This window comes from Macaca fascicularis, chromosome 1 (genome assembly GCF_037993035.2).
Source record: "Macaca fascicularis isolate 582-1 chromosome 1, T2T-MFA8v1.1".
Taxonomy (NCBI): domain Eukaryota; kingdom Metazoa; phylum Chordata; class Mammalia; order Primates; family Cercopithecidae; genus Macaca; species Macaca fascicularis.
Genome location: NC_088375.1, coordinates 198075798 through 198100479, shown reverse-complemented (window position 1 = coordinate 198100479; position 24682 = coordinate 198075798). Strand labels below are relative to the sequence as shown.

The 24682-nt window shown below is 51.9% G+C and overlaps 1 protein-coding gene across 2 annotated transcripts in view; it reads right to left on the bottom strand.

The window, feature by feature from the left end:
• GRIK3 (glutamate ionotropic receptor kainate type subunit 3) overlaps positions 1-24682 on the bottom strand; it is a 239649-nt gene that overhangs the window by 26144 nt on the left and 188823 nt on the right. For both annotated transcript variants that reach the window (XM_065524897.2, XM_045374370.3), the window contains exons 10-11: positions 19517-19720; positions 3427-3650 (exon numbers count right to left, since the gene is read on the bottom strand). In XM_065524897.2, coding sequence (XP_065380969.1) covers positions 3427-3650; positions 19517-19720 — 428 coding nt within the window. The remainder of the gene's footprint in view (positions 1-3426; positions 3651-19516; positions 19721-24682) is intronic.

The following is a 24682-nucleotide window of genomic DNA, read 5'->3' as shown; positions in this document are numbered from 1 at the left end:
TAGTGGGCCACAAAGGGAGGCCCTGCTGGAGGGGGCCGTGGGAAGAGCACCCACCTCTGAACACCCTGGAAGGTGGGAGGCAGACAAAATAAAGCCGATTTCTGATGAGATCTCCCGAGTCCTGCTCTTTACACGTACCAGGCACACATACACAAATATATGACACATATGATACTTTTAACAAAAAAATCCCCTATCATACCACTATACTGTCCGAGAACTTTGTTTTTCATTTAATGTTACCAGCCTCTTTTCAGGTCAGTTCTTCCAGATCTACCTCATGCTCTGTAACCACTCTGCAGGTGTTTCTAACCATGCCTTGACTGATGGACACTTAAGCTGTCCTCTCTTTCCAACTGTGGTGCACTCTGCTGGAAAAGCATCCTTGGACACACCTCTGTGGGCCCTGATGCCCAAGGGTGGCCTTGTCTTCTGGGGCTTGGCTGCAAAGGCTTTGTAGATTTGGGAGAATGCTAAAGTGTGGCTCAATGGTGATGTTTCAACAGGATGAAGTTCCAAGGGTGGAACTGCTTATCATAATAAAAATAACTGGTTCTAGAATGGGCTTCTTGGCTATCAAATGCTGTTACAGGCCGGGGTCCTCACCGCCTCCTGAGAGGTGAAAGCCTGCAGGGTGCCCATTTTACAGATGCAGAGGCCACAAGGATCCTGCAGTCAATGGGACAGAGTGTCCAGGCTCTAATCCTCCTTGGCCACAGGAGAGAAGAGGAGTGGGATGGTTGCTGGACAAGGAGGGAAGGTGTCACCTGGAGTTAATGGCAGATCTTGGATTTGTAGCTTGTGGCTGCAAGGGCTTCTCCAGTCTTGAGAGTAAACAGGAGTTAGAAGTTGACCTGGAGACATTCTGTCTCCACAGAGAAGGTTACAGTCCATCCCCAGCTGGAGTGTGGAGGTGTAGACAGGGCATCCACTGTGGCCAAAGCTCTCGCTTCCCTTGGATACTCAACCCAGATTTGGCTGCAATGTGGCTCTCAGGAGCTAGATGGGTTGCTCACCCTCAGCCCTGCCTTCTGGGTCAGGCACTTAGGATCATCCCCTGTCACGAGTGCCAACTGTCCTGCTCTCTGCGGTGAGAAGGCACACCCTGGGCTCCCTTCCTGTTTCCTCCTACCTCACCAGGCATGAAGTCGAATATCTTGGTGGCAGCGAAAGGCCTTGTGCAATGCCTGGTCCCCAGATGCGGGCCAAACAGACCAGGCCAGGCCAGTGTGCAAGATGGACAGTCCCGTGCCAACCTGGAGTTGTCCCAGAGTGGACCTGGACACCCGCCCACCCTTCCCAGGCCCTATCTCTTAGAACTGTGGGCAGCTGTGTCCAGATCTCCTTCAGCCAGCATGGTCACCGGGAGTGAAGATGGCCGCATTCCCCCCACAGATATGTTGTGCTTGATCCTGCCAGTGTTATAAAAAATTCAACTAGTGGCCACACAGAAAAACTGAGAGACATCACATAAAAATCCAAATCTCTCTCTCAAAATCATGAGCTCTGCAACACTGGCCCTGCATCTCTGCCTGGTACAGCCTGTTGGAGCTGAGCGCGGCTGCCCCCTTCAGCCGGGTGAGCTCTCCAGGGTGCCTTAGTCCCTACCACTCTCCACTGCCTATCACTATGCCTGCTTCACTCCCTTTGGCCCTGGCAGGTACTTGCGTTTGCCACCCTTGATATAAAGTTGGACCGGTCTGGGTTTGAAGCCCAACTCTGCCAAAGAAATGCTTTCTGATTCTGGGCAATTACTTAACCTCTCCAAGCCTCAGTTTCTGCTTCTATAAACTGGTGATAATTATACCCATCTCAAGAGGTGTGAGTGGTGTTGTGTGGGTGCTGGGCGAGGTGACAAGTGCACTCTGAAGCTCTTCCTAGCTCTGTGGCCAAAACTCTTGTCCCTCTCTTCTCTTCTCAGGGGTCTCCTATCATTCCAGCAGCTCTAGGAAACCCATCTCTTCTAGAAAGTCTCCCAGCCTAACCTTGGGAAGGAGGCTCCCACCTTCCTAGCCAGGAGGCAGGGTGGGAAGCAGGCGTGCTGGTGAAGGGCCAGGAATGAGAGGGGGATGGGACACACATCAAAAGGGCGGAGCGGATGCTGGAAAAGCCCGAAGGGGTGGGAGGACTACTGGAGCTGCTAAAATCACGGTGTGAGCTCTGGAGAGTGGCTCCTGGCTTTCAAAGGCTTGTTAGACCATTAGAGACAAGAGGCACAAATGAAGGCCTCTCTGTGGCAGGCTTGGCTGCTGCTGCGCCCACCAGCAGGGCGAGGCCAGCACGGCAGCTCCAGGCCTCCAGCAGCACAGGGCCTGGGGAGCGGGACATTGCATCACTCACAGCCTTCCCTTTAGTCTCTCGCAGTGTGGGAGGAGGGAGCGGAAGGGAGTGAAGTGGGGGGAGGGCGGCTTTTAAAGGCGGCTCTGGAGAAAAAAAGGCTGAAAACGCCAAGTCGTTGGATCTCAGATTGCCTCTCCAGAGAAGTCTCTCTTTGCACTTTGTTAGGATTTAGAGAAAAAAAAGGACCAGATCAGGGGCTGGGGCTGGAGCCCGGAGAGAGAAGGCAGAGGGCTCCGCTGGAAAGCCATGGGGAGCAGGCCCCAGCAGCCACCAACCCGGGGCAGGGGCAGACCACTGGACAGAGATGTGGGTCATAGACAAAAGGCTTGGTGACCCCCACAGTCAAATGCTGCAAGTGTCACCTATTGCTTGTATGACCTTGGCAAGGGGTGAGACTTTCTGAGTCTCAGGTGTCTCCTCTTCAAGGGAGGCTGTAAAGTGCAGAGCACAGTGCTTGGCAAGCACTGGGTGTTCACCAAACACTGGGCAAAACCTGTCCCCTAGTGACCTCCTCCTACCACCCACCAGCAAGGGTGCACTGTGTCTACTTATGTGAACAACAAAATGTGCAAGCATGTTGCTAGCATGGAGTCCAGACAGGAATGTGTGTATGTGTGCCTCGTTTCCGCATGTGGGGACGGTGTGAGTTTATTGGGCACTGTTTGCCCTACTGTTGTGGCGTGGATAGACGCATCCTGTTTTCCAAGTTCTAAGCTACCCACTGGGCCGCTCAATGTCCTGAGTCTGCTGCACCAGGTGCCTGGCTCAGGTGGTGCAGCTTTGGGCAACCACTTGACCTCTTCAAACCTGCTAATGGGACCTGAGGTGCAACTGCCGCATCTCAGGGTTATAGACACAGACCAGGGTGAGGACCAGGTGATTCAAGCCTGGGCGTGGGGAGGGACAAGGCATGGAAAGTTCCCTGAGGGATATAAAGGAATCTGAGCCATAGGGAGTAGAAGAGGAGTGGGCATAGCAGTGGCCTGAGCCTTGGGCCTTCTATGCCAGGGGCTGAGGAGGTGAGGACCTGCCTGGCCCCTAAACCTTCAACCTTGGGCCCGACATCTGGCCAAGGAATTGCCTTACCTGGCGATGACGAAGAGGACACAGCTGACCCCCAGGTAGGCGAGGAGCACATACATCCAGATGTCTGGGGACAGGGGATTGAGGAAGGAGAAAACGCTGGGGTTGGTGCCATTGGGCTTTCGATACAGGATGCTCACACCGAGTGTCATGAAGGGCTTGGAGAAGTCGATGGCCTTCTCTCGAACATGGGTGATGGTCAGGGGGGCCACGGCCAGATCTGCCTTCTGAAACCAGACACACAGAGAGAGAGAGACAGACTGAGCAAAGTCTCAGAATAGCGAGAGACAGAACACCCTTGCTGGAGGAGAGATGAGGGTGAAGTCAGTTGTCTCAGCCCGGGGTCACTAACCGCTCTTCTGTTTCCACATTTACTAACCCTCCTTGAGGGCCAGGTCAGGGTGCTGGGGAGACAATGATGAATTTAACTTAACCTCTGCTCTCTAAGAGCTCATGGTCTTGAAGAAGAGAGTGGTGGAATAAACATGCAGAGAATGGAACTCTATTAAAGCTGTAACCCACGTGCTCCCTTCTCAAAATGGTGCTTTGTCAAATAAATACAGTTCAGTAACCCACAAACATTCAAAAATAGCTCATGCTTTTTATTTGTGTCTTTCAAAACCACAAAGAGGACATAGAACGCACCAGAATGCCTATTTAATTCTGTTTTCCTCTCTCATCTACTTCTCGACTGCTTCACCACATTCTGGATATTCTATATATCCTAAAAGCCCTCCAAACACAAGTTCGGCAAAGATAATACCCTCCTTGGGAGAAACTAGACAGGCGGGCTGGGTGCTGTGGCTCATACCTGTAATCCCAGCACTATGGGAGGCTGAGGTGGGAGGATCGTTTGAGCCCCGGGGTTTGAGAATAGCCTACATAACATAGTGAGACTCCATCTCTACAAAAAATTGAAGAGTTAACTGGGTACAGTGGCACGTGCCTGTAGTCCCAGCTACTTGGGAGGCTGGGGTGGGAGGACTGCTTGAGGCTGGGAGGTAGAGGCTGCAGTGAGCTGTGATCGTGCCACAGTACTCCAGCCTGGGCAACAGAGAGCTTGTTTCGAAAAATAAAAAAAAAAAAAAAAAAAAAGAAAGGAAACAAAAGAAGCAAATCCAGGGCCCTTATTAATAGGAGGTGGTGTGGAGCGGGAAAGAAGGGGGTGGGGTAATACTAGGAATGCTACGTTAATAAATTTTAGCCCATCACAATTTTAATAAGGGGAAGAATTCAAGTTCGATTCTTTGGTCTGAGCTTTTCCTGATTAGAAATCTAGATTCCCTCATTCCCATCCGCTCTTTCCAGGACCCCATTGGCATCCTCCCCCACGAGGCCCCAATTAAACCACTTCCTGCTTACCACAGCCCCTCCTTCAGCCCCATGCTCTGCACATCCCACACTGTTTAGGATGTCCTCTTCCTGTAGTCTCATTCCCACCACTGTCTGCCTTCCTCTGCACATCCTGCCTCTTCCAGAAACCCTCCCTCGCAGCCTCCATCTCAACTTCCATGAAGCCAGCTCTGCTCTGCATGAATGGTGGTCTGTGTCCCGTGTGATCTTGTGTCTGACCTGCTTATGTGCCTGTGAGTTCCTGAGTTCGGCTGGAGCTGGGGCGGAGTCTCTGCTTCTTTTCTCCATCCCCAAGCCCTATCTCAGCCTCTGGAATATTTGTTAATTAATAACCTTCCCCTCTGAGAGGCTGCCCCTGGGGCTTCTGTGGATATTTACATTTCAGAATGTGAACTAAGTTATCACTTCCCTTCCTCACATAGGACAGGACAGAAAGGGAGGCTGGGGTCTAACAACCAGCATTAAAGACCTTCTCGGCAAGGGGGGAACCTCCCTCTGAAACCCCTTTCCAAGGCAATACCTCTAGGTGGCCATCCATTGACTTGGTCCAACTCCATTCAACCACTCATTGTGTCATGAAATCCAACAGACACCAGGGATACAGAGCTGACCCAAAGACATGACTTCTGCCCTCATGGAGCTTACAGTCTAGTAGGGGAGATGGTCGTTAATCAAACTGTTTAATAAAGGGTATCTGCTAACAGTAGCTCTGACTTCACTCATCTTAGAACAGGAACTAGCAATCCATTCAAAATCAGATGTCAAGGAGGGCAGGGCTAGTATGGGTGGAATTGCAGCTTCTGGACAGCTCTGCAGGTGCTCCCTGCTGGGAGCAGCTGGGAAATACAACTTTGACACTGCCCACCCAATGTTTCCCCTTCTAAAGGCAGCCCCTACACCCCATCATTGACACTTGGAGTCCAAGGATTTGATGACCTTCAGAACCTGGGAAAGATGGGGGAGGAGCAGCCTATTATAAAGGCTCTTTCTTTTGTAAATGTCTGAATGTGTGAGTTGGGATTTGCCTGGCTGAAGGCAGAAGAAGAATGAACGGGGTAAGCTGCTGCCACCCCAGCTCCCGGAGTCCTCTCAGTTCAGGGTGTGTACAAAAGAAAGCAGAAAAAAAAGAACAATTAGGGAGGGCATAGAGTGGTGAGCAAGAGACTGAGTCCCTGGTGTCATGGAGCTTCCAGTTGAGTGAGCTCTTGCTGGGGCTATAGACAGGATCCCTTGGTGGGGTGGGAGCCTGAGTGAGATACCCTGAAAGGTTCTTTTCAGTCCTAAAGATCTAGGATTCTCTGTAATGTTGACGTGACAGAGATATAGAGGGCCCTTTGATTCCAGAACTTGGTGTCCCCAAGTCCTGTCCCTTCAAAGTCCAGTCATGTGCTGCCTAACTGTCTTGGTCAACAGTGGACTGCATATACAATAGTGGTCCCATAAGATGATAATACTATTTTTGCTGCACCTTTTCTATGTTTAGATAAGTTTCCATACACAAATGCCTACAGTATTCAGTAGAGTAGCATGCTGTACAGGTGTGTACCTAGGAGCAATAGGCCATACCATATAGCTGAGGTGTATAGTAGGCGCTACCATCTAGGTGTGTGGAAGTATAGCCTATGATGTTCCAACTACGATGAAAATGCCTAATGACATTTCTTAGAATGTATTCCAGTTGTTAAGTGATGCTTGACTGTATATTGCTTTGGGAGGTTTTGTTCTCACTCCAAAGTCACTATCATTGCTCAAAATGCCTTTGGAACTCGTCTCTGGAAATGGAGTGGATTCTTGGGAAGAACCTCAAAGTCAATGGTGGTGATGAATCTTCCTTTGACTTTTGATGGCAAGTTGGATAAGAGAGTTATGGCTGGGAGACTGAGGTGTGTGTAGCCAATGATTATTCCAAAGGCTGGTGAGAAAGCTAATCACATGGCCACAGGTGATTGGCCTTCTGGCCAGCCCTTCCCCCAGATTCTCAGAGCCTTTGAAACCTCCCTGCCATTCTTCCTGCTCTTTGGTTTTAATGGGGTCAGGAGACCAAGGCATCCACAGCATTCTGTACCTACGGTGGCAAGACAACTGGCCAATATAACCTTCACTGGGAGTTTGGATCTGTGTTTTCTCTTGGGCTTCAGGAAGGCTGGAGTTCTCCACTTCGTTTCTGGTTAAGGCAGAAAATACTACATTTCACCGTTGGTTACGATTTCCCTGAAAAAGGCATTATTTTGTCCAACTTCCCTTGAAAGATGGGAACAGATGTCAAGCCTTTGCTGTTTCAGTTCATTACTCAGAATGAAAGGCCCAATCTTGGCAGGCTCTTCCCACTTGTGCAAGTTTTCTTTGAGGATGATTCATAAAATCATAGGCTGTCAGAGGTGGATGAGAGAACTTCAAGTCTATTCGAGGAATACATCTATTCCAACCCCACATTTTTTTTTAACAGAAGGAAACTGAGGCTTGAAGAGAAGCTCCTTGGTCTTTGCTATAATATTTACAGCAATCATGTCCTTGAACGACATCAAACCCCTGACTTGTACAACACTTTCATTGGTCTAATGGGTGTTTTGTTAGCTCTCCTGCCTCACCAAGGACCTTTCTGTATTATTTCTAAACCTCTGGAGCAGGCAGGATGGTCTTCCCAGGACACTACTTCATCCCCATAAGCAGCTTTCCACTTACCAAGAATCTGTTGGGGCCCTCCTGGCTCCTCCTCCTCCCAGTCTCCTCTATCCTTGCATGAGGTCACCTGGCCCCACCCACTCTATCACACCCTTGAAAGTAAGAACAATTCAACCTGCTATAGCTCCATCTTTTGGTCCTCAGTCTCCAGATACCCTGGCTGCTGGTTGAAACCTGCCTTGTACTCCAGACTAAAACCTGGACATCTTCCTACCAGGAATGGGGTTGGGACTGTGGTCCCAGCTCTAACAACTTGTCACTGATCAGCCTTCTCTTAGGACAGGGGTCCTCCCAAGGGTCTGAGATCTGGCCTCTGACTCCCAGCTTGCTGCCTGTGTCTGGTGTCCCTGCTGCAAGCTGCCCGATTGGATTCCCAAGTATAGTCCTTACCAGATTCCTCATCTCTGTTTTCCACCTCTTACTTGGGATCCCCATCGAACATGCCAAGCATGACTCAGTGTACTGCATATGCTGCCTATGCCTATGCCATCTTCCCAGTATCCCTGCCAGGTGGTCAACATCCTCACCATATTCCAGATGGGGACAGGGTGGCTTAATCAGGCTAGGAGGCTCGTTTAAACTGGTAAGTGGCTGAGCCGGTACTTGGACCCAGTTCATTGTGATCTAAAAGCCCAACATTTTACCACTCTACCATGCAAGCCACATGTAGTGGATTGAATTACGTCCCCCCACATTCTGTTCAAATACTAACCCCTGATACCGGTGAGCGTGATCTTATTTGGAAATAAGGTTTTTGCAGATGAAATCAAGTTAAAATTAAGTTATACTGAATGAAGGTGGGCCCCAAATCCAATGACTGGTGCCCGTATAAGAAGAGAAAAAGAGGAGGCCGGGCGCAGTGCCTCACGCCTGTAATCCTAGCACTTTGGGAGGCCGAGGTGGGTGGATCACTTGAGGTCAGGAGTTCGAGACCAGCCTGGCCCACATGGCGAAACCCCATCTCTACTAAAAATATAAAAATTAGCGGGGCATGGTGGCATGCACATGTAATCCCAGCTACTTGGGAGGCTGAGGCAGGGAAAAAATTGCTTGAACTGGGAGGCGAGGGTTGCAGTGAGAAGAGATCACACCACTGCACTCCAGCCTGGGTGACAGAGCAAGATTCTGTCTCAAAAAAAAAAAAAAAGAAAAAGAAGAGGAAAAGAGGATGCACAGATACACACGGAGAAGGCCATGTGATGCTGGAGGCAGAGACTGGAATAGCAGATACAAGCCAAAAGCACCAGGGACTGCCAGCCACACCAGAAGACCGGAGAGAAGCATGGAACAGGTTCTCCTTCAGAGCCTCCGAAAGGAAACAGCCCTGCTATCACCTTCATTTCTCATTTCTGACCTCCAGCACTGGTGGTTTATGGCCATTTGATGTGGCAGCTCTAGGGAACTAACATACCTACCACTTAGACCCTGTGCAGGATGCATGGGGCTCCTTCCACAGCCTGCTGCTGTCCCCACCCTAGCACCTGTCCCACTCTGAAGGGCAAGCTTCATGGCTGGACCCACCCTGCCTTGTCCTGAGTCCAGTGTCGCATTCCCAGAGACTGAACTTGACTCTGGCTCCTGACCATGGGGCTTCCCAGCATGCACTTCACATTGCCTGGCTTGGGAGCCTTGCAGCTGCAGAAAGCTGCTGGTATACCCTTGCCACCTCCAGGTCCCTCTGCTGCTTCCACAGCTGCCTAAGTAAACCAGCCTCACTCCTGCCATGCATACGGGGCTCTTCCCCAGGGACTCTGCTGGCATCCCGCCCACCTCTCTGGTATGTGGCATCATGGAATTCACCTTCTGCTCTTTTCCCAAAGTGGTGTTTCTCCAACTAGAATCTGTCCCTATCCATGGTGCTAATTAAAGTAGGTAAGGACTTCCTAATGCCCTTAGGATAAAAAAATTCTTACTAGGGTTGCTTACAGCCATGCATGATCTAGTCCAGTGCTGTCCAACAGAGCTTCCTGCAACGATGAAAAGGTTCTCTATCTGCACTACCCAATATGGCAACTGTGGGCCACACGTGGCTGTCAAGCATTTGAAATGTGGCTGGTAAGACTAAGGAACTGAATTTATACTTTAATTGAATTTTAATCAATTAAAGCTTAAAATTAAATAACCCCCCGTGGCTGGTGGCTGCTGCATTGAAAGGCTCTCCCACATTTCTCACACTGTCCTCCCCTCCTGTCTTCCTCCCAGCCTTCCTGCAGCCCCTCTGATCCATGTTCTCTCTCTTACCTCTGGATGCTGCACGTGCACTGTTCTCCACCCGGAACCTCTTCCTCCCCAAACTCTTTGTCTAGTGAATGCTGACCTCTGCTTCAGATCTCAGCCCAATCATCGCTTCCACAGACACAAGCCTCAGAGGAAATCAGGACTCCCTGGTGACTGCTCTCATCACACCAGGCACTTGTCGCTCCCAGCACTGATCACGGTTGTGATTTTAGAGGCATTGGCTGATTCTCTGGGTGTTTCCAACCCCCCCGACCATGAGCTCAGGAGAGTGAGGCCAGAGCCTGTCACCTTTTCACCGTTGTGTGCCCCATGGCTGCAACAGTGTCTGGCACATAATAGGCCTTTCGTAGAGACTCTGTGAATGAATGAGTAGGATGTTGCTGGTTTAGACGAGGCCTACCCAGCGAGCGTGTCCTCTGAGTCACTCGCAGAGCACATGGCCATTTACAAGAGGATAAAGCAAGTCACAGATGGTGTCTGTGGCTGAGCCACAGCCTTCAAGCTTAAGAACACACTGTGTCCCTGAAGGGCCCTGGACATGAACCTGACAAACCAACACCCTGAACAGTCCACACATTTGAACAGAGGGGAAACAGGTGCTAGCTCATTCGTAAGTGTCAACTGATGGGTCAACTACTAGTACCTGTGATTCATTCACTGGTTTCCTGAGCTGGCAGCAGCCTCACTGCCTAACAGTGAGGAAAGATGTGTGTACCCTTCCTGGGCCTGAGAGGATATAGCCCAGTTCCTGAGACCCAGCAAGCTCCATCCCTGTGCCTCTGTCCTTCGGGAAGGATGGGTAGGTCTTCCCTGCTTCATAGACCCCATAGGGGTCCCCAGGTTGGATGCACCATGGGCTCCGTGTCCCATCACTGCAAGTTCTCTCCCCACACCTCATTCCCTGACAGTCGTATTAGCCCAGACAGGGCAGGGCCTGCCCTAGCACAGCCCAAGGGAGCTGAGGGCACTGAGCCCCCCTGCCCCCAGGCTAGGTCCTGGTTACACACTCCTGTAGCCCCCACACTGTTCCTCTGTGCCTTTATCACTATGGACTTTTATTTGTAAGCCACTGTGGGATGCCCAGCTCCTCTGCCAGGATATACAGTCCAGGAGCGTGAGGAATGAGCTTATTTCACTCACTGATGTGTCTCTAGGGATTAACAAAAAGCCTGGCACAAAAGTAGGGGCTCAATCAAATTTTGCTGAAAGAACGAGCATCAAAATACCCCCAAGGGTTCTGCTTACCCCAGCCTAATGGGCTAAGCTCTGGCCTCAGGTCCCCTGCACTAACTCCCGCCGGTTCACCTGATCCTGTCCCCTGCCCGCCTCTCTCCAGAGTTTGGAGCCTGCTGCTTGTGCCCTGGCCCCTGATGAATCCACCTGAACGTTGCTACCCCTCTTCCTTCTGACCTGTCAGTGGACCCTAGCACTGACAGCCCTCACCTGCCCTCATTCCCACCTCAGAGAGGTCTTGGTGAATCCTCAGCTCCACAGAGCTCCCCAGTCACTGCCCTGGGCAACCTGGCTGGCCTGGGAGGGTCCAGCTTTGGAGCCCATCTCTTTCCCCTGCCCCCAGGTGAGCTCCCAGCATGTCCAGCTCCAAAGAGCTCTGCTCTAGGCAGGGGCAGTGGGATTGGGTGGAGCCTTCCCTGGCACTGCAGACAGGAGTTGGGGCCAACACATGAAGGCCAGAACCAAGGTCTAGTTCCTAGTTGAGAGGAAGACGGGACACAGTGGGGGCCATGGTAGTGTGTCTTTGATAACAGATCTTCCCATCACACCTGCCAACCCACCTGGAGGCTGGGAAACCAGAGTTCACAGTGCCATGGCCATAACTGGGGTTGGGGGACAACTTCCCAAATCCATGTCCTTCTTTACCCAAACCTCATCACCAGCTTCTGCTGCATAACCAGATGCCCTTCCTGGATTCCTCTGACTGCTGCTGGTGAAGGGGACAGGGCATGGCTAGCTCCTACCTCTCAAGTCTCCAAGATCTTCCCCCAAAGTTTCATGGGCTGGGTCACAGTGACTCCCCACTGCTCTCTGATCTATAGGACCTGTCAGCCCAGGCCCCAGTCTGGGAAACAGGGACAGTCTTCCACCCAGCCACATTCCTTGCCCAGAACACTCGCCCTTATTGAATATTTATATCTGTTCATATGTTCACAGATAATTGCCCATTTCTTCCACTAGAGTGTAGGATCTTGAGGATCAGGGAAGGGATCCTGCCTATTTTGTTCACCCCTGTATCCACGGCTGCTATCATGGGGCCTGACTCGATAGATTTATTGAAGAAATGAATAAATCAGTCACTGGGAACACTGGAGGTTTAAAAGAGACCCCCCCAGCAGGCGCTGTCTCAGGAGTGCCACCCTCCTGAGTTGGCAGGGCAGGGAAAGGGGAGTAGGGGCAGGGGGATAACAAGTCAGAGAGAATATCTGTGGATGACCTGCCAGCTAGCTGTCAAACTCAACAATTAGCACTGTGGCCATCGATAATGTCGGAAAACAGCACCCTGAAAAGCCCACATATATCTAAATAGATGGGGAACAGGTGCTAGAAAATTCATGTCAACCAGTGAGTCATGTCCCTGTGGTTGGCACACAGGCCTCCTGAGCTGACGGATGTCTGACAGTGAGAAAGGGCGGGTGTGCCTCTCCCAAGCCTGGGAGAACTGCCTGGTTCCTGAGTCCCCATGGGTACCAGCCTGTGCCTGTCTCTTAGGAAGGCTCCATGGGATTTCCCTGCTTCAGGGCACACTCCAAAGGATGCACCACAATCTCTATCACCATCTCTAAAAGAATCCCCTCCCCACTCCCTACATGTCCACAAGGGTGCTGTCTGTCCAGGGCCAACCCCAGCACAGTCCTGCCAGTGCTCCAGGACTCCATGCACTCAGCTACAGCCCCAGCCAGGCCCTGACCAGGTGGAGACTTCAGCAGCCTCCGCCATCCACCCAGGCATGTGTCTTAGACCTGCCTGGGACATCTCTTCCTCATTCTTCGGGTCGCAGCCTAAGAGTCACTACCTCAGGGAAGCCTGAGGCCTTTTCTTCGGGGTTATACTCCCAAAGCCCTCTATCTTCCCTCTATCTTTGCAGCACTGGTCAAAATCTTAATGAAATCTCACTTGTCTGATTCACTGTTTGTCCCTGGAGGGTAAGGACCATGTCTGCCTGGGTCACCCCCACTCCCTAGTCCCCAGGTCTGGCACATTATCAGTCGGGGCTGGGCTCAGACCCCTCTCATGCAGATTTTCAGATCCTCTGGCTCTGGCCAACCTCACGCAGGTCCAATCTGACAGCATCTCAACGCCTGCCCAACTGGCCACCTCTGGCCTCCAGCCCTGTGGCTTCTCATAGATGCTGCTGCAAGATCCCGATTGGCTCCCATGCCCACCATGCCAAACCCAGAATGCATGGGAGTCAGGAGCCAGTGGATAAACCTGTTTTCCCTTTCTCTGCTTACCCCAAGAGATGGTCCTGAGACACACTTTGCAAGGCATTTCCAGGGTGCAGACTCATAGACTGACAAATTAGTCGCCCTTTATGGCAACCAGCTCAATAACACATCCTTGTGTTGCCTTCTTCCTTCCTGCTCCACATCCCTTGCCCTGCCCCTCATTCTCCCCCTGGCATCACAACCCCTAATTGAGTAATGGCATAATCCCCTGCCTCAGGCTCTGCTCTGCAGGCTCCCAGGCTGAGACATTGTTCAATAAAGTTTCGTGGAATTGATGAAAGAACGAATGACCCTCAGCAGAGGAGTTTGCATGTTTCAGCTGCTCCTTCTGACCTCAGTTTCCTCCAATACTCCCTTCATCCCTGAAGCCCTCTTGCTCTCCTACACCTGTTTGTCTGGACCTGGACCCCTGCCAGGCTCTTTCCAGGCCTTTCCCCAGGCTGGTCTCTGCTCACTGAATTCTGGAGCTGACAGTTCTGCGGTGACTCTCCATGGGGCCCCAAGTCCCTCCTGCACCCCTCACCTGTTTCCCTGGTTTCCCCAGACAGACCCTGGAGACATCCCGAGCTCCACCAGGGCTCCACAGTCATTGCTCTGGGCAACCTGGCTGCTCCAACAAGAGCCCAGCTTTGCAGTTTCCCCTGCCCTCAACTGCCCTGTCCCCTCCAGGATTCTGACGCGCCCTAGGGGAGCTCCCAGCAAGCTTTGCTTGCAAGTGTGCTGGCCCAGCCCAAAGAAGGTAGCTTGGGCAGAGCATTTCCTGGCCACACAAACAAGGGTGTGAGGCTCCTCCTGACACCCATACATGCGGGCCAGAACCCAGATCTGCTTCCAGTTGGAAGATGGTGGGCACAGTGGGTAATGGGGTCATGGCCTTGACATGAGACCCTCCTCTCACACACCACTGCTGGGAAGCTAGCTAGTCATGACCCCACAACAACCATGCCTCTGGGCAAAGCATGCAAGCCCATGTGTTCACCCATGTATCCCTCATTCAGTGAGGCTGCTCTGTGTATGTCCAGCCCACGCCAGGTGTTGGGGCAGCAGCCAAGTTTGGCCCATCAGGTGCTCCCCATCGGTAAGAAGAGTCACACAGGGAAATGGGCACTTCTAGCTGTGCCAGTCTCCCTGGTCTGCACTCAGTGTTACTGGGAAGCAGAGGGAATGTGTGGGTGGTGCAACTTCTCCATAGGAAAGTGTACAATACGTTAAGGCTACCCGTGATGACTCCTTGTCTCCATTGTGTTCCATGCTTCATCTTGGTCCAGCCCCATCTATGAGGCAGGGAAAACTTCTTATCTGGCCATCCATACTGCAGTGAGATGTAACAACTTAGAGAGAAAAGAATGAATTTCCCGAGGCCTGCAGAGCTTTTAGGCATCCCTATTAGCCTTCCTCCTGCTCTGATGCAGGGGGCTGGGAGAGCAGCCAGGACAGAATCCTGGGTCTCCGAGGGTGAAATTTGAGAACAGGAGCACTCAAGAACCCTGCTGGGGCTGACCTTGTACCCCCAGGAGGTCACGCTTGTGCCAACTCGTGGATGCTCATTCCTCATCTCCCTTGACCTTGCGGCCAGTGACCCTATCCCCTTTCTAGTAGCCTCTCCTCCTTGGGCCTCCTTCACCTCACGCTCTCCTGATTCTCTTCCTTCCCCTCCAGCCTTGCCAGCCTAGGCATCTTGTGGCTTCCAACCTTTCATCTGTGCCATTCAGGGTCCCACCCCAGGTCCTTATCTCTGCTCTCCCTGAGCAGCTCTCGTCTCCACCTCCCAGGCTCCCTGCAGAATGTGCTGATGACTCCTAGAGCTCAGCCTCCAGCCCTGCTCCTTCCTCCAAGTGCCCAGCCACAGGGCCAGCCATCTATGAGGACCACAATCCCAACACATCCCAAATGGGTCTCACTATGTTTCCCAAATCCTCAAATTTCTCCAGGGGGCTTTTGATGTGAGCAGGACACCATCACCTCCTTAACTGTCCGAGTAGAATTCCATGCCCTGTCCGTGATGCCTCCCTTATCCCCGCCTCCTCCATCCAACCAATCGCCAGCCTCATCGGTTCCACCTGCTTGTCTGCTGGCATCAACTTCCCTCCTTTCCTAAAGCAGCACTCTGAGTGAGGCCACCATGCTCGCCCTGCTCAGGTCCCAGCAATGGCCTTCATACTGGCTCAGGTTTAGCCCAGCAGCAGAGTGACCTTCCTCAAGTGCCAAGTTGATGTCACCCCCTGGCTCCACTTCGGTGGGCTCAAATTCTCCACAGCCCTCGGGATTAAAGTCCAGTTCCTCGGTTCAGCACCTGAGACTCTTTGAGGCCTGCCTCTTTCCCCCTTTTCCAGCAGCAGCCCTCCTCTTGGCTCCAGGCTCTCTAGGGGTTCTGCCTCTGCACTCTCCCTAAGTGGGCTCCTGGGCACCTAGTGCCAGGACACAGAAGCTCTGGATGGCAGATGGGGACTCCCAGTGTCAGAAAAGGCCAATGCCCCAAGTAAAGTAAGAAGGTGGCACCTTGGTGGGTGCCTCAGTTCCCTATGCGTCTGATCAATGTGAGTCAGCTCCTCGAGGCTCCCTGTTTGGATCCAGTGGGGGTAAGGTCTAGGTCCTGGACTACTGTGGCCTGGCAGGAAGACCATGGGTGAGGGGCCACCCTCCCACCGCCATCACATTCAATCTTGGACATACTTTAGATAGGGAGGCTGTCCCTGGAAGGAACAGTGATGAGAGGGACAGCTTCTGTGTACTGAGCATTTACTGAGCACCGGGAACTCGGCGAAGCATTTTGGTGCCATATCTCATTAAATCTTCCCACCAATGCTGGGCAGGAGGCTCTTTTATTGTCCCCATTTCGTAGATATGGAAATGGAGGCCAGAGAAATGGAATAACTTTCCCTCTGTCAGCTGAAATGTGCTGGACCCAGAATTTGAACCCATTTCGGTTAGATTCCAGAGTCATCAAAACACGTGGGAATAATTTAAGGCACGGATGTGAGTAGAAGATTTTTGAAAGAGGAAACAGACAAGCAGGCAGTAAATATAGAGAGAGCAAAATTTGGAAGAAAGATGGGGGATGGAGGGAATAATCGCTGCTATGTCTGGTTGTGTTTGTTGCCCCTATAGTTCAAGGTGACTTGGGGCAGGCGAGTGTGTCAGCAGAAGGCGATGCATCCTCTAGCTACCCCATCCTTCTCTGCAACCCTTGGAAGACCATGGGGCATGGGACGGAGGCGAGCAGGGAGTAGCCAGGAAGGGCTTTTTAAGTCCTGCTGGTCAGAGACTCCACCCAGGCCCTCCAAATGGGCCCCGGGGGGCAGATACTTACAAAGGTGGGCATTCATCATCTTTATGCCTACATTCAGATCCCTAATAAGGAAGTAATAATATTGCCAAGCCTTTACCATGCTTTCTATGGACTAGGGAGAAGACTAATTATCTGACGACACTAATAAATGGTTATGATGTTATTAAAAATGGCACCAAGCTAGGATTAATAGGCTCATCAATTGTAGGGAATCGGGCTTAACAAGGTCTCCTGCATGTCCCGTCTGGCCTGTAACCCTGATGAATACTGGGCTGCCCAAAGCACTGCCTGGCTGCTTGGAGGCCGTGGACGACACTCCCTCCTTTTCCCAGCTGAGGGTCAACTTAGGGAGGTCAGGCTGATGCTGGGCTTCTCTGATCATATTCCCTTGCAAACAGTTCTTCAAAGCTCTCGGGCCCCTGGAGATGTTGTGAGTGGTGAAGGTGGTCCAGCTCCGCTCACCTCCGCACACAGCCTCCACCTTCTGCGTGATCCTCCTTTCCACTGCCCAGCTTGCCTCTGCAAATGACAGCCTCAGAGCCTACCCGGAGCCCCAGACTCCAAGTCCCACTCATAAACGCAGGGGAGTGGATAAGATGGAGATGCCTCTGGGACCTGCTGACTAATTTCCATAATAATTATAGTTATTACTAATAACGGTGACAACACCACTCCCTTCCGTTTATATTGAATTCTACAATCTAGAAGCTGCTTCCCCACCAGTTGTCTCCTCTGAGGCTCACAACAAGCTGTGAAGAACACGGGGCAGGTATTATTATTCTCACTGTCAGGTTAGGAAAGTGCAGCTCAGGGAGATAAGGGGACTTCCTGAAGCCCCCTCCCCAGCCTCCAAGGAATAGGTGTAAGGATAAAAATAAAAATAATAATAGTAAATACTGACATGGTGCTGACTATGTAATACACTATGTTAACTTAGTCCTCCCAACAATCTTACGAAGTAGGTCCTATTAATATCATTTCCCTTTTACAGATGCAGAAACTGAGACACACAGAGGTTAAGAAACATCCAGGAAGGCACAGCTAGTAAGTGGAAGAGTTTGAATCAAACCTGGCTCAAGTTCACCCTCCTGACCGTTTAGGTCTCCTATTAGACTTACACAGGAGCCCAATTTGCTGGGGACTAGGAAATGACTTCACTGGGCCAGGCTCCAGCCTTCATGCCTTGAGCTCCAGCCCCTCCCCACTTGTGACCTCCAAGGTCTCTGCAGGGCAGCTCCCCTCAGACAGAGGCAAGGGGGCTTAACTGAAGGCCCCGATGCTGCCGGCTCCCATCCTAGAGAGGTGAAGTCATAATAAACCTTTGGCTGGTGCTCTGTGCGTTGTGAAGATCTCTGCATGAACCTTCCTCTGTCCTGCCCCTGGGGTCAGGATGGTTCTTTGTAGAAGCTGGAACACAGGGCTACAAGGCAGGGAGCCTCCAAATTCTGGCTCCACCACTTCATCTCTCTCTGCCTCAGTCTCTCCATCTGTAAAATGGGTGTTAATAACAGTACCTGCCTCACTGGGCTGTTAGAAGGATAAATGGGAGAAGGAATCTAAGGGGTCCAGTATGGATCAGGTCCTTGAATTCAGCAGCAACTCCTGGATAGAAAATGCTGCAGTCAAGTTGAGGGCCCTGAGCTGAAAGGCAGGTCATGTTTATTGTGTGCCAGGTAAGCCTGTGGAAATGGTGCCGTATTTAATTCCCCCAACAACCACAGGAGCTATGGTAGTCGCTAATTACTCCTATTTCAGGCAGGGCATGTTGGCTCATGCCTGTAATCTCAGCCCTTTGGGAGGTCAAGGCAGGAGGATTACTTGAAGCCAGGAGTTTGAGAACAGTCTGGACAACAAAGTGAGACCCTATTCTCCACCAAAAAAAAAAAAAAAAAAAAAAAGCGAGGTGCTGTGCCTTGTGCCTGTAGTCCCAGCTACTCAGGAGGCTGAGGCAGTAGGATCACTTGAGCCCAGCAGTTTGAGGCTGCAGTGAGCTGTGATGGCACCACTGCACTCCAGCTTGGGTGATTCTGTCTCTAACAACAACAACAACAACAACAACAACAACAACAATTACTCCTATTTTAGAAATAAAGAAATTGAGGCTTAGTGAGATTGATGAACTTACCCGGTCACACAACAAAACTGAGGCTTGAACCCAGACCTGCTGGGCACAGCCTGGGCATCTGAGAACTATGGTGTGTTTGCTCACAGCATCTCACCAGGGTCCCTTTTACTGAACTTACTCTGGGCCCAGTCTTGTGCCACTATGACAACGATCGCATAAGGAAGGGGTATTAACAGGCCCAATTTACAGATGGGGAAATTGCTCAGACAGGTTGAGCAACTTGCCCTGTTCACAAAGCTAACGAGGAAGAACTGGGACTCGAGCCTAGGACCTCCTGATTCCTCCCTTGCAGGGGTGTCCCCAGCCTGTGGCTTCTCCCTCTTCCTCCCAATGTCCCAAGAAGCCCAGGACCCCCACCCCCCACCCCCACCCCTGCCTGCTTGGTCTCCCAGCTGTCTTCAGTCCACTCCTGATCCCAGGCAGAGGAAGAGGCTAATTCCTTGGTGCTTTCAGCCCGGCCCTGCTCATCCCTTCTTCCCAGCTCTCAGCTTCCTGGACTCCCACTAGACCCAGAGTTACCCTACGCAGTGACAGGTTTCTCTCTGCGTCCCAGAATTTGGTGAAGTGTCTCGTGTGGGTGCCTTGCCCCATAGCTGCGGCATCCTCTGGTGGCTTTTAAAGGAGCAGAGGATACCAAGAAGCTGCAGGCCCCCAGAGCAAGTTCATCAAAGATGCCAGTGGGGCTAGTTCTGAATCAGATGGGTGCCAGTGCATCTTTGTGTGTATGGAGGGGAATGGCGTTGAGAGCATGAGCAAGGCAGCCCACAAAGCTGGGGTGCACTTCTTCAGCTGAGGCCCCCCAGTCCTCAAGGTCATAGCATTCATCTCCATCACGCCTGTCCCCAGCGCCTTCCTCTGCCAGGCTGCCCAGCCCTGTGGTGCAGACAGTGCTTGACCGAGCCTCCCCGGGGTCCTGCGCCCTCCCGTGCTCCCATCCATGCTTACGTGGTCGATGAGCTCCTTGACCATGCCGTTCCACTGGCCCTTGTCGTCCTGCGCCCCGTACTTGCCATCCTCCACCAGCCGGATCTCGTAGGAGAAACCAAGGATGTGGGCTAGCTCCTTTAGCAGGTCGATGCAGTAGCCCTCGAACCGGTCATTCCCGTACAGCGTCCTGTCTGACTTCCGAAACATGACAAAGGGCTCCTCCTGCAGAGACAGATGGGCAGGGAGTGACGAAGACTGAGAGGGTAGGGCGGAGGCAGGCTTGCGCTGGAGAGTCAGAGCTAGGACCTCTGCTCATGTTTTTATAAACCACTTAGAGTGGCTTAGATAAAGGGCCCGTGAAGTCAGGAGCGGGAAAGCACATGTCTTGAGAGCCAGCTGGGGGCCTCACAAACGGCTACCTGGTATGGGGTGGGAGCTCAGTAGGCACTTCCTGATTTAACTGCCCAGTAGTTACAGAGCTAGTGAGCGGTGGAGCAGGGCTTTGAACTGGAGACTGATCCCAAAGCCCATGGTCTCTTTGCTGCACTAGTAATAGAGGCCAGGGTTCTCAGCGTGTGGTCCCTGTACCCGCAGCATCAGCATCACTTGGGAACTCGTTAGGAACGCACATTGTCAGGCCCCACCCCAGACCTAACTGAACCAGAAACTCTGGGGAGAGCCCAGCGATCTATGTTTCCATCCTTCCAGGGAATTCTGATGTCCACTCAAGTCTGAGGACACTGCTGTAGAAAGCCCTTCAGAAAGCCGTCTGCTCTAACTTCTCTTCCAACTCCAATTTAAAAGATTAGATTTACACGCTGCCGGATGCTGTTCTCTCTTTCCAAGAACCTCCTCACTCCCCTGTGTTAGGATCCCAGGGGAATGATTACTGGTTAACAGGGACAGCTCATTGGTATGTGGCTGTGCCGGGCATTGGTCAATTAGCAAATGAGTTTATGCCCATGGGGGGCCTAGCACAGAGTCCAGCAGAGCCCCAGAGCTCAGCAGACAGGAGCTGGTATCGCCTCATTTCACCTTAATGTCAGCCCTCTGGGGTGGGTATGAATAATCCCATTTTATAGATACAGAAAGTGGAGTTCATGAGGATATGTGACTTGTGCAAGCCCCCCTAGCCGTCAGGGAGAGAAGATCTGAATTCAGGTTAGTGTGATCCCAGAGTACAAGTTCTGTGCCTGAGGCCCTGAGACCTACGGTGCCCCTCCCTCGGGGGCAGGTGATCCCCAGGAAGATGCTTGTGCGTCAGAGATGCCTGTCCCATGCCAGACCTCCCATCATCCACCCCCACCACCCACCACAGGCTTCTTCCTTTCTGGGTGATGGGGAGCCTGGGACGGGATTTGACCAGAGCATGACTTCGTCTGATTTCTCATTTAGAAACAAACCCCTGGCAACCCTGCAAAGAATAACTGGGAGAAGAGGCAGAAGGGCCAGTGGAGAGAGGCGATCCACTTCATCCAGTCGAGACATGCAGCAACTGTGGGCTCTGATGCAGCAAGGTCCCCAAATCCAGGTCAACACGCAAGTCCACGCTTCTGCCGGCACCGTCTACCCGGCTTCACTCACAAAGCCCCATCCCGCGTCCGTGATGGATGCGCTGAACTCCCAGAAAATTCAACACAATTGAGTTCCTACTCTGCACCAGGCACTGATTTAAACTCTTTGTCACAGACTGTTTGATTTAAGCCTCACTAGCTTGCAAGATAGTAACACTGTTCCCATGTGATAGACGAAGAAATTCACGCTCAGAGAAGGTCAGTAAGTTGCCCAAAATCACACAGGAGCTGAACTACAGAGATGGGATCCAGTTCCAATCCTTCCCAGTCAGCTGCACCTCTGTCTGGCTTGGCTCTCCTGTCTGTTCCCTGGGGTCAGACATTCCGGAGTTAATCTGCTTTTCCAGATCCCCAAATCAGGTAAAGGGCTGCCATCCTAGAGCCTGTCCCTGGACAACTCTAGTCTTCTTCTGACTCACCTGAACCTCCTTCCTTCGCCCCCATCCTGTTCCTGCCTATAGCTCCTAGGCCTCTTTCTGTCAGCCAAACGTCCCCAGACCTGCCTCAGCACCCCCATGTAACGGAATGCCTCAAGCCTTTAGTGACTGTGTGACCACGGTTAGCTGACAGAATGCATGGAAACCAGGAAGCTCATGTCCGCATGCCCAGATTAAGGCACATGCTTAACTATGGAGGCGCCTCATCCTTCTTCTTCTTTTTTTTTTTTTTTTTTTGAGACGGAGTCTTGCTGTGTCACCCAGGCTGGAGTGCAGTGGCCGGATCTCAGCTCACTGTAAGCTCCGCCTCCCGGGTTTATGCCATTCTCCTGCCTCAGCCTCCCGAGTAGCTGGGACTACAGGCGCCCGCCACCTCGCCCGGCTAGTTTTTTGTATTTTTTAGTAGAGACGGGGTTTCACCGTGTTCGCCAGGATGGTCTCGATCTCCTGACCTTGTGATCCGCCCGTCTCGGCCTCCCAAAGTGCTGGGATTACAGGCATCCTTCTATCAACTGGCAGGGTCATTCCCTTGACCTCATAAACCCCTGGGTGGGATGGGCAGTGGAGGGCCGGGTGAAGACCCTCATCAGAGGTTCTAGGAGCAGATGCTCACCAGCAGCCTCCTGCCAGGCTCCCGTTGTGGCGGCAGGCTTGAGTCTTTGGCCCTCTCTCCCAGCAGTGCTACTTCTCTAGATCCCATCCTGATCCATGCTTGATCCACTGGAACTTTTCAACAGTCCTTTGGGATGCTTCAGGGAAAGAGTTGGTGGGAGTAGGGCAGTCTCTGAATCCCCAAGGGATTCCTGACTATCCAGGGATTCTGAGAAAACCACTTCCCAGTCTAACTGGGTAGGAAGCTGGACCCTCGGCTAGGTGCCATGCTTAATCACAGTGCCTCTCTCACTCGCCTTCCAACCAAGTAGGCAGCTCAACAAGGTTGGAGAAGAGTCCAGGTGGGGCCTGGGAAAAGTGCTGACGCTGGAGGCTGGAGGACATTGGCTGGTTCACGCACTGCCTTCATGCAAATTCATCTCTGGGCAAAACTCCTGCATCCCGGCATGGGTCCTGGCGAGCAGGGTCTTTTGGTTGATGCTCTTGTGCAATGGACAAGTTGCACCATTGCACCTGGTGGCCCTGACTTTAGCTGATGGAAAGAATTAGAGAGAAGGTACCATCTTTCCCAGAGGATCCACCAACCACACATAGAATCCTAGGCAAAATTCACCTCCTTCTGTAAAATGGAGAAAACAATAGAACCTGCCTTACAAGGTTGCTGTGAGGATAAAATGAGTCAGTCTATGAAAAGCACTCAGAATAGTGCCTGGCAACTGTTAGCTGCCATTATTATTATTATTATTATTATTAATCATCATCATCCTTATCTTTTTCTTGTATGCTATTTGGCCGGTTACTGCAATGACCTTTGCAGCCTAGAGGCCACGCCCAGTGTCTTCAAAGGTTAAAACTCATGGCTGATAGTGGAAAACCATTTCAGGAAAGGTCCCTGAGACAGCTCACTTCCTGACCCTGTCTTCACGCCCCTCCCTGGCCTGATCCTCTAAAATTAGCACTTCATTTGTGAAGTCACCACAGCCCCAGAATCTATACATCTCCATATAAATATGCTGCCTTCAGAGCAGCTGTAAAATGCCATTAATTTCGGGAAGTGCTTTGCGGATGGCATACATATTTAACAGCCAAAGCCCAGAGCATTAAAATGGTGCTCGCCTTAGTAATGTGTCTCTAGACCTGCAACATTTCCTAGGGGGTAATTCTGAACTCCGCCAACTACTTATTCATGGACTATTTCACAATTTATTACTGGAAATGTCCAGACAGCCAATTCACAAGCTCTCTCGGCTGCTAATCGATTGCTCAGTGAAGGTGCCCTCAATTTCATAACTTCACGCTCTCCTATTGCTCTGGGAGAACAGCCGTAGGAACAGGGGTAATATTTCTCTTCAACAAGTCACAGAAAACAGGGGTCCAGAAAAATAACCGTTTCTGACTTACCATTGCTGGGGCTCTTGGTCTGGTTTCTCTCTGATCACTTACCCCAGCGTGCAAGCCAGGCCTAGTGCTAAGCCTCTCCCAGCGACAGGGCCCATGGAGTTGGAAGAGGGAGACTTGGGGGTTATCCTCAATTCGGGAAGGATCCAGGGGTTAGCTACCTGATACCTGGGTTCTGAAGCTCCCTTCTGACAGGTAATATCAGCCCACAGTCACACATGCACGCATAAGTATACACAATGTCCTCGGCACAAATGCACCACATTTTCAGATGTCCTGTCTGCCTAACCCTTCTCAGACACAGAGGCCAAGGACATTGGACCTGAGGTCTTGGCTTCAGCCAGTTAGAACCAGCACACAGTATCAGGAGTCCTGTTCTCCCAGCAGGAGGGGCCTAGAATGGTTCCCAGCCTGGGATAGTTCTCCCAGCCCACATTCCAGCCCCAGCTTTTTCCCCTCTCCTGCTGCTGGGTGCTGAGTGTTGGGCTTGCCTGGCAGGCAGTTGAGCCTATGTGGGTCACGATATGCACACAGCACAAATTCACCCATCAGTTAGTATCCAGATACCCGTGTGTAGCTGGTCCCACACCCACCCACACACCCGCAAGCATGCCCACATCGGCAGCCAAACGAATCTTGAACCTTCAAAAGCTGGGCCCCGAAGAGTGGGCCGGGTGTGTTTTCTCAGTGTATGAGCTGAGGTTTGGGCAGATGAATTTTTCATGAGCTCGTGGAAGAGTGGAACCAGAACAGAGGCTGGGGCCGGGCGGCGAGAGGGTGGGGGAGGGCAGGCATCCAGGCTCCTGCTGCTGCTGTTTCGATCTCAGGAATGGGGAAGGCTGCCAGTGGCTCTGAGGGGCCAGAAAGGGCAGTGCCAGGGCTCTGTCCATCTGTCTGTCCAGGGTAAAGCATCTTTAGCACCTAACGCTGGGAGTTCAAGAGAGGGGAGAATAGTAGGTAGGCTTGGGGGCAGCTCACACAGAGCTGCTGCTTTCTGCCACACCGGATTCCTGGGAAAGAAAGGGGAGGAGAAACTCCCCCTCATCAGGGGTCTTGGATCCAGGCCCTGTTCCCTAGAGGCAGAGCAGTTTGATGTTGTGTACTGGTACCTTGGGACCTGCCTGTCACTCAAAGTGCTGTTGCCCTGACAACATCCTCCCAGA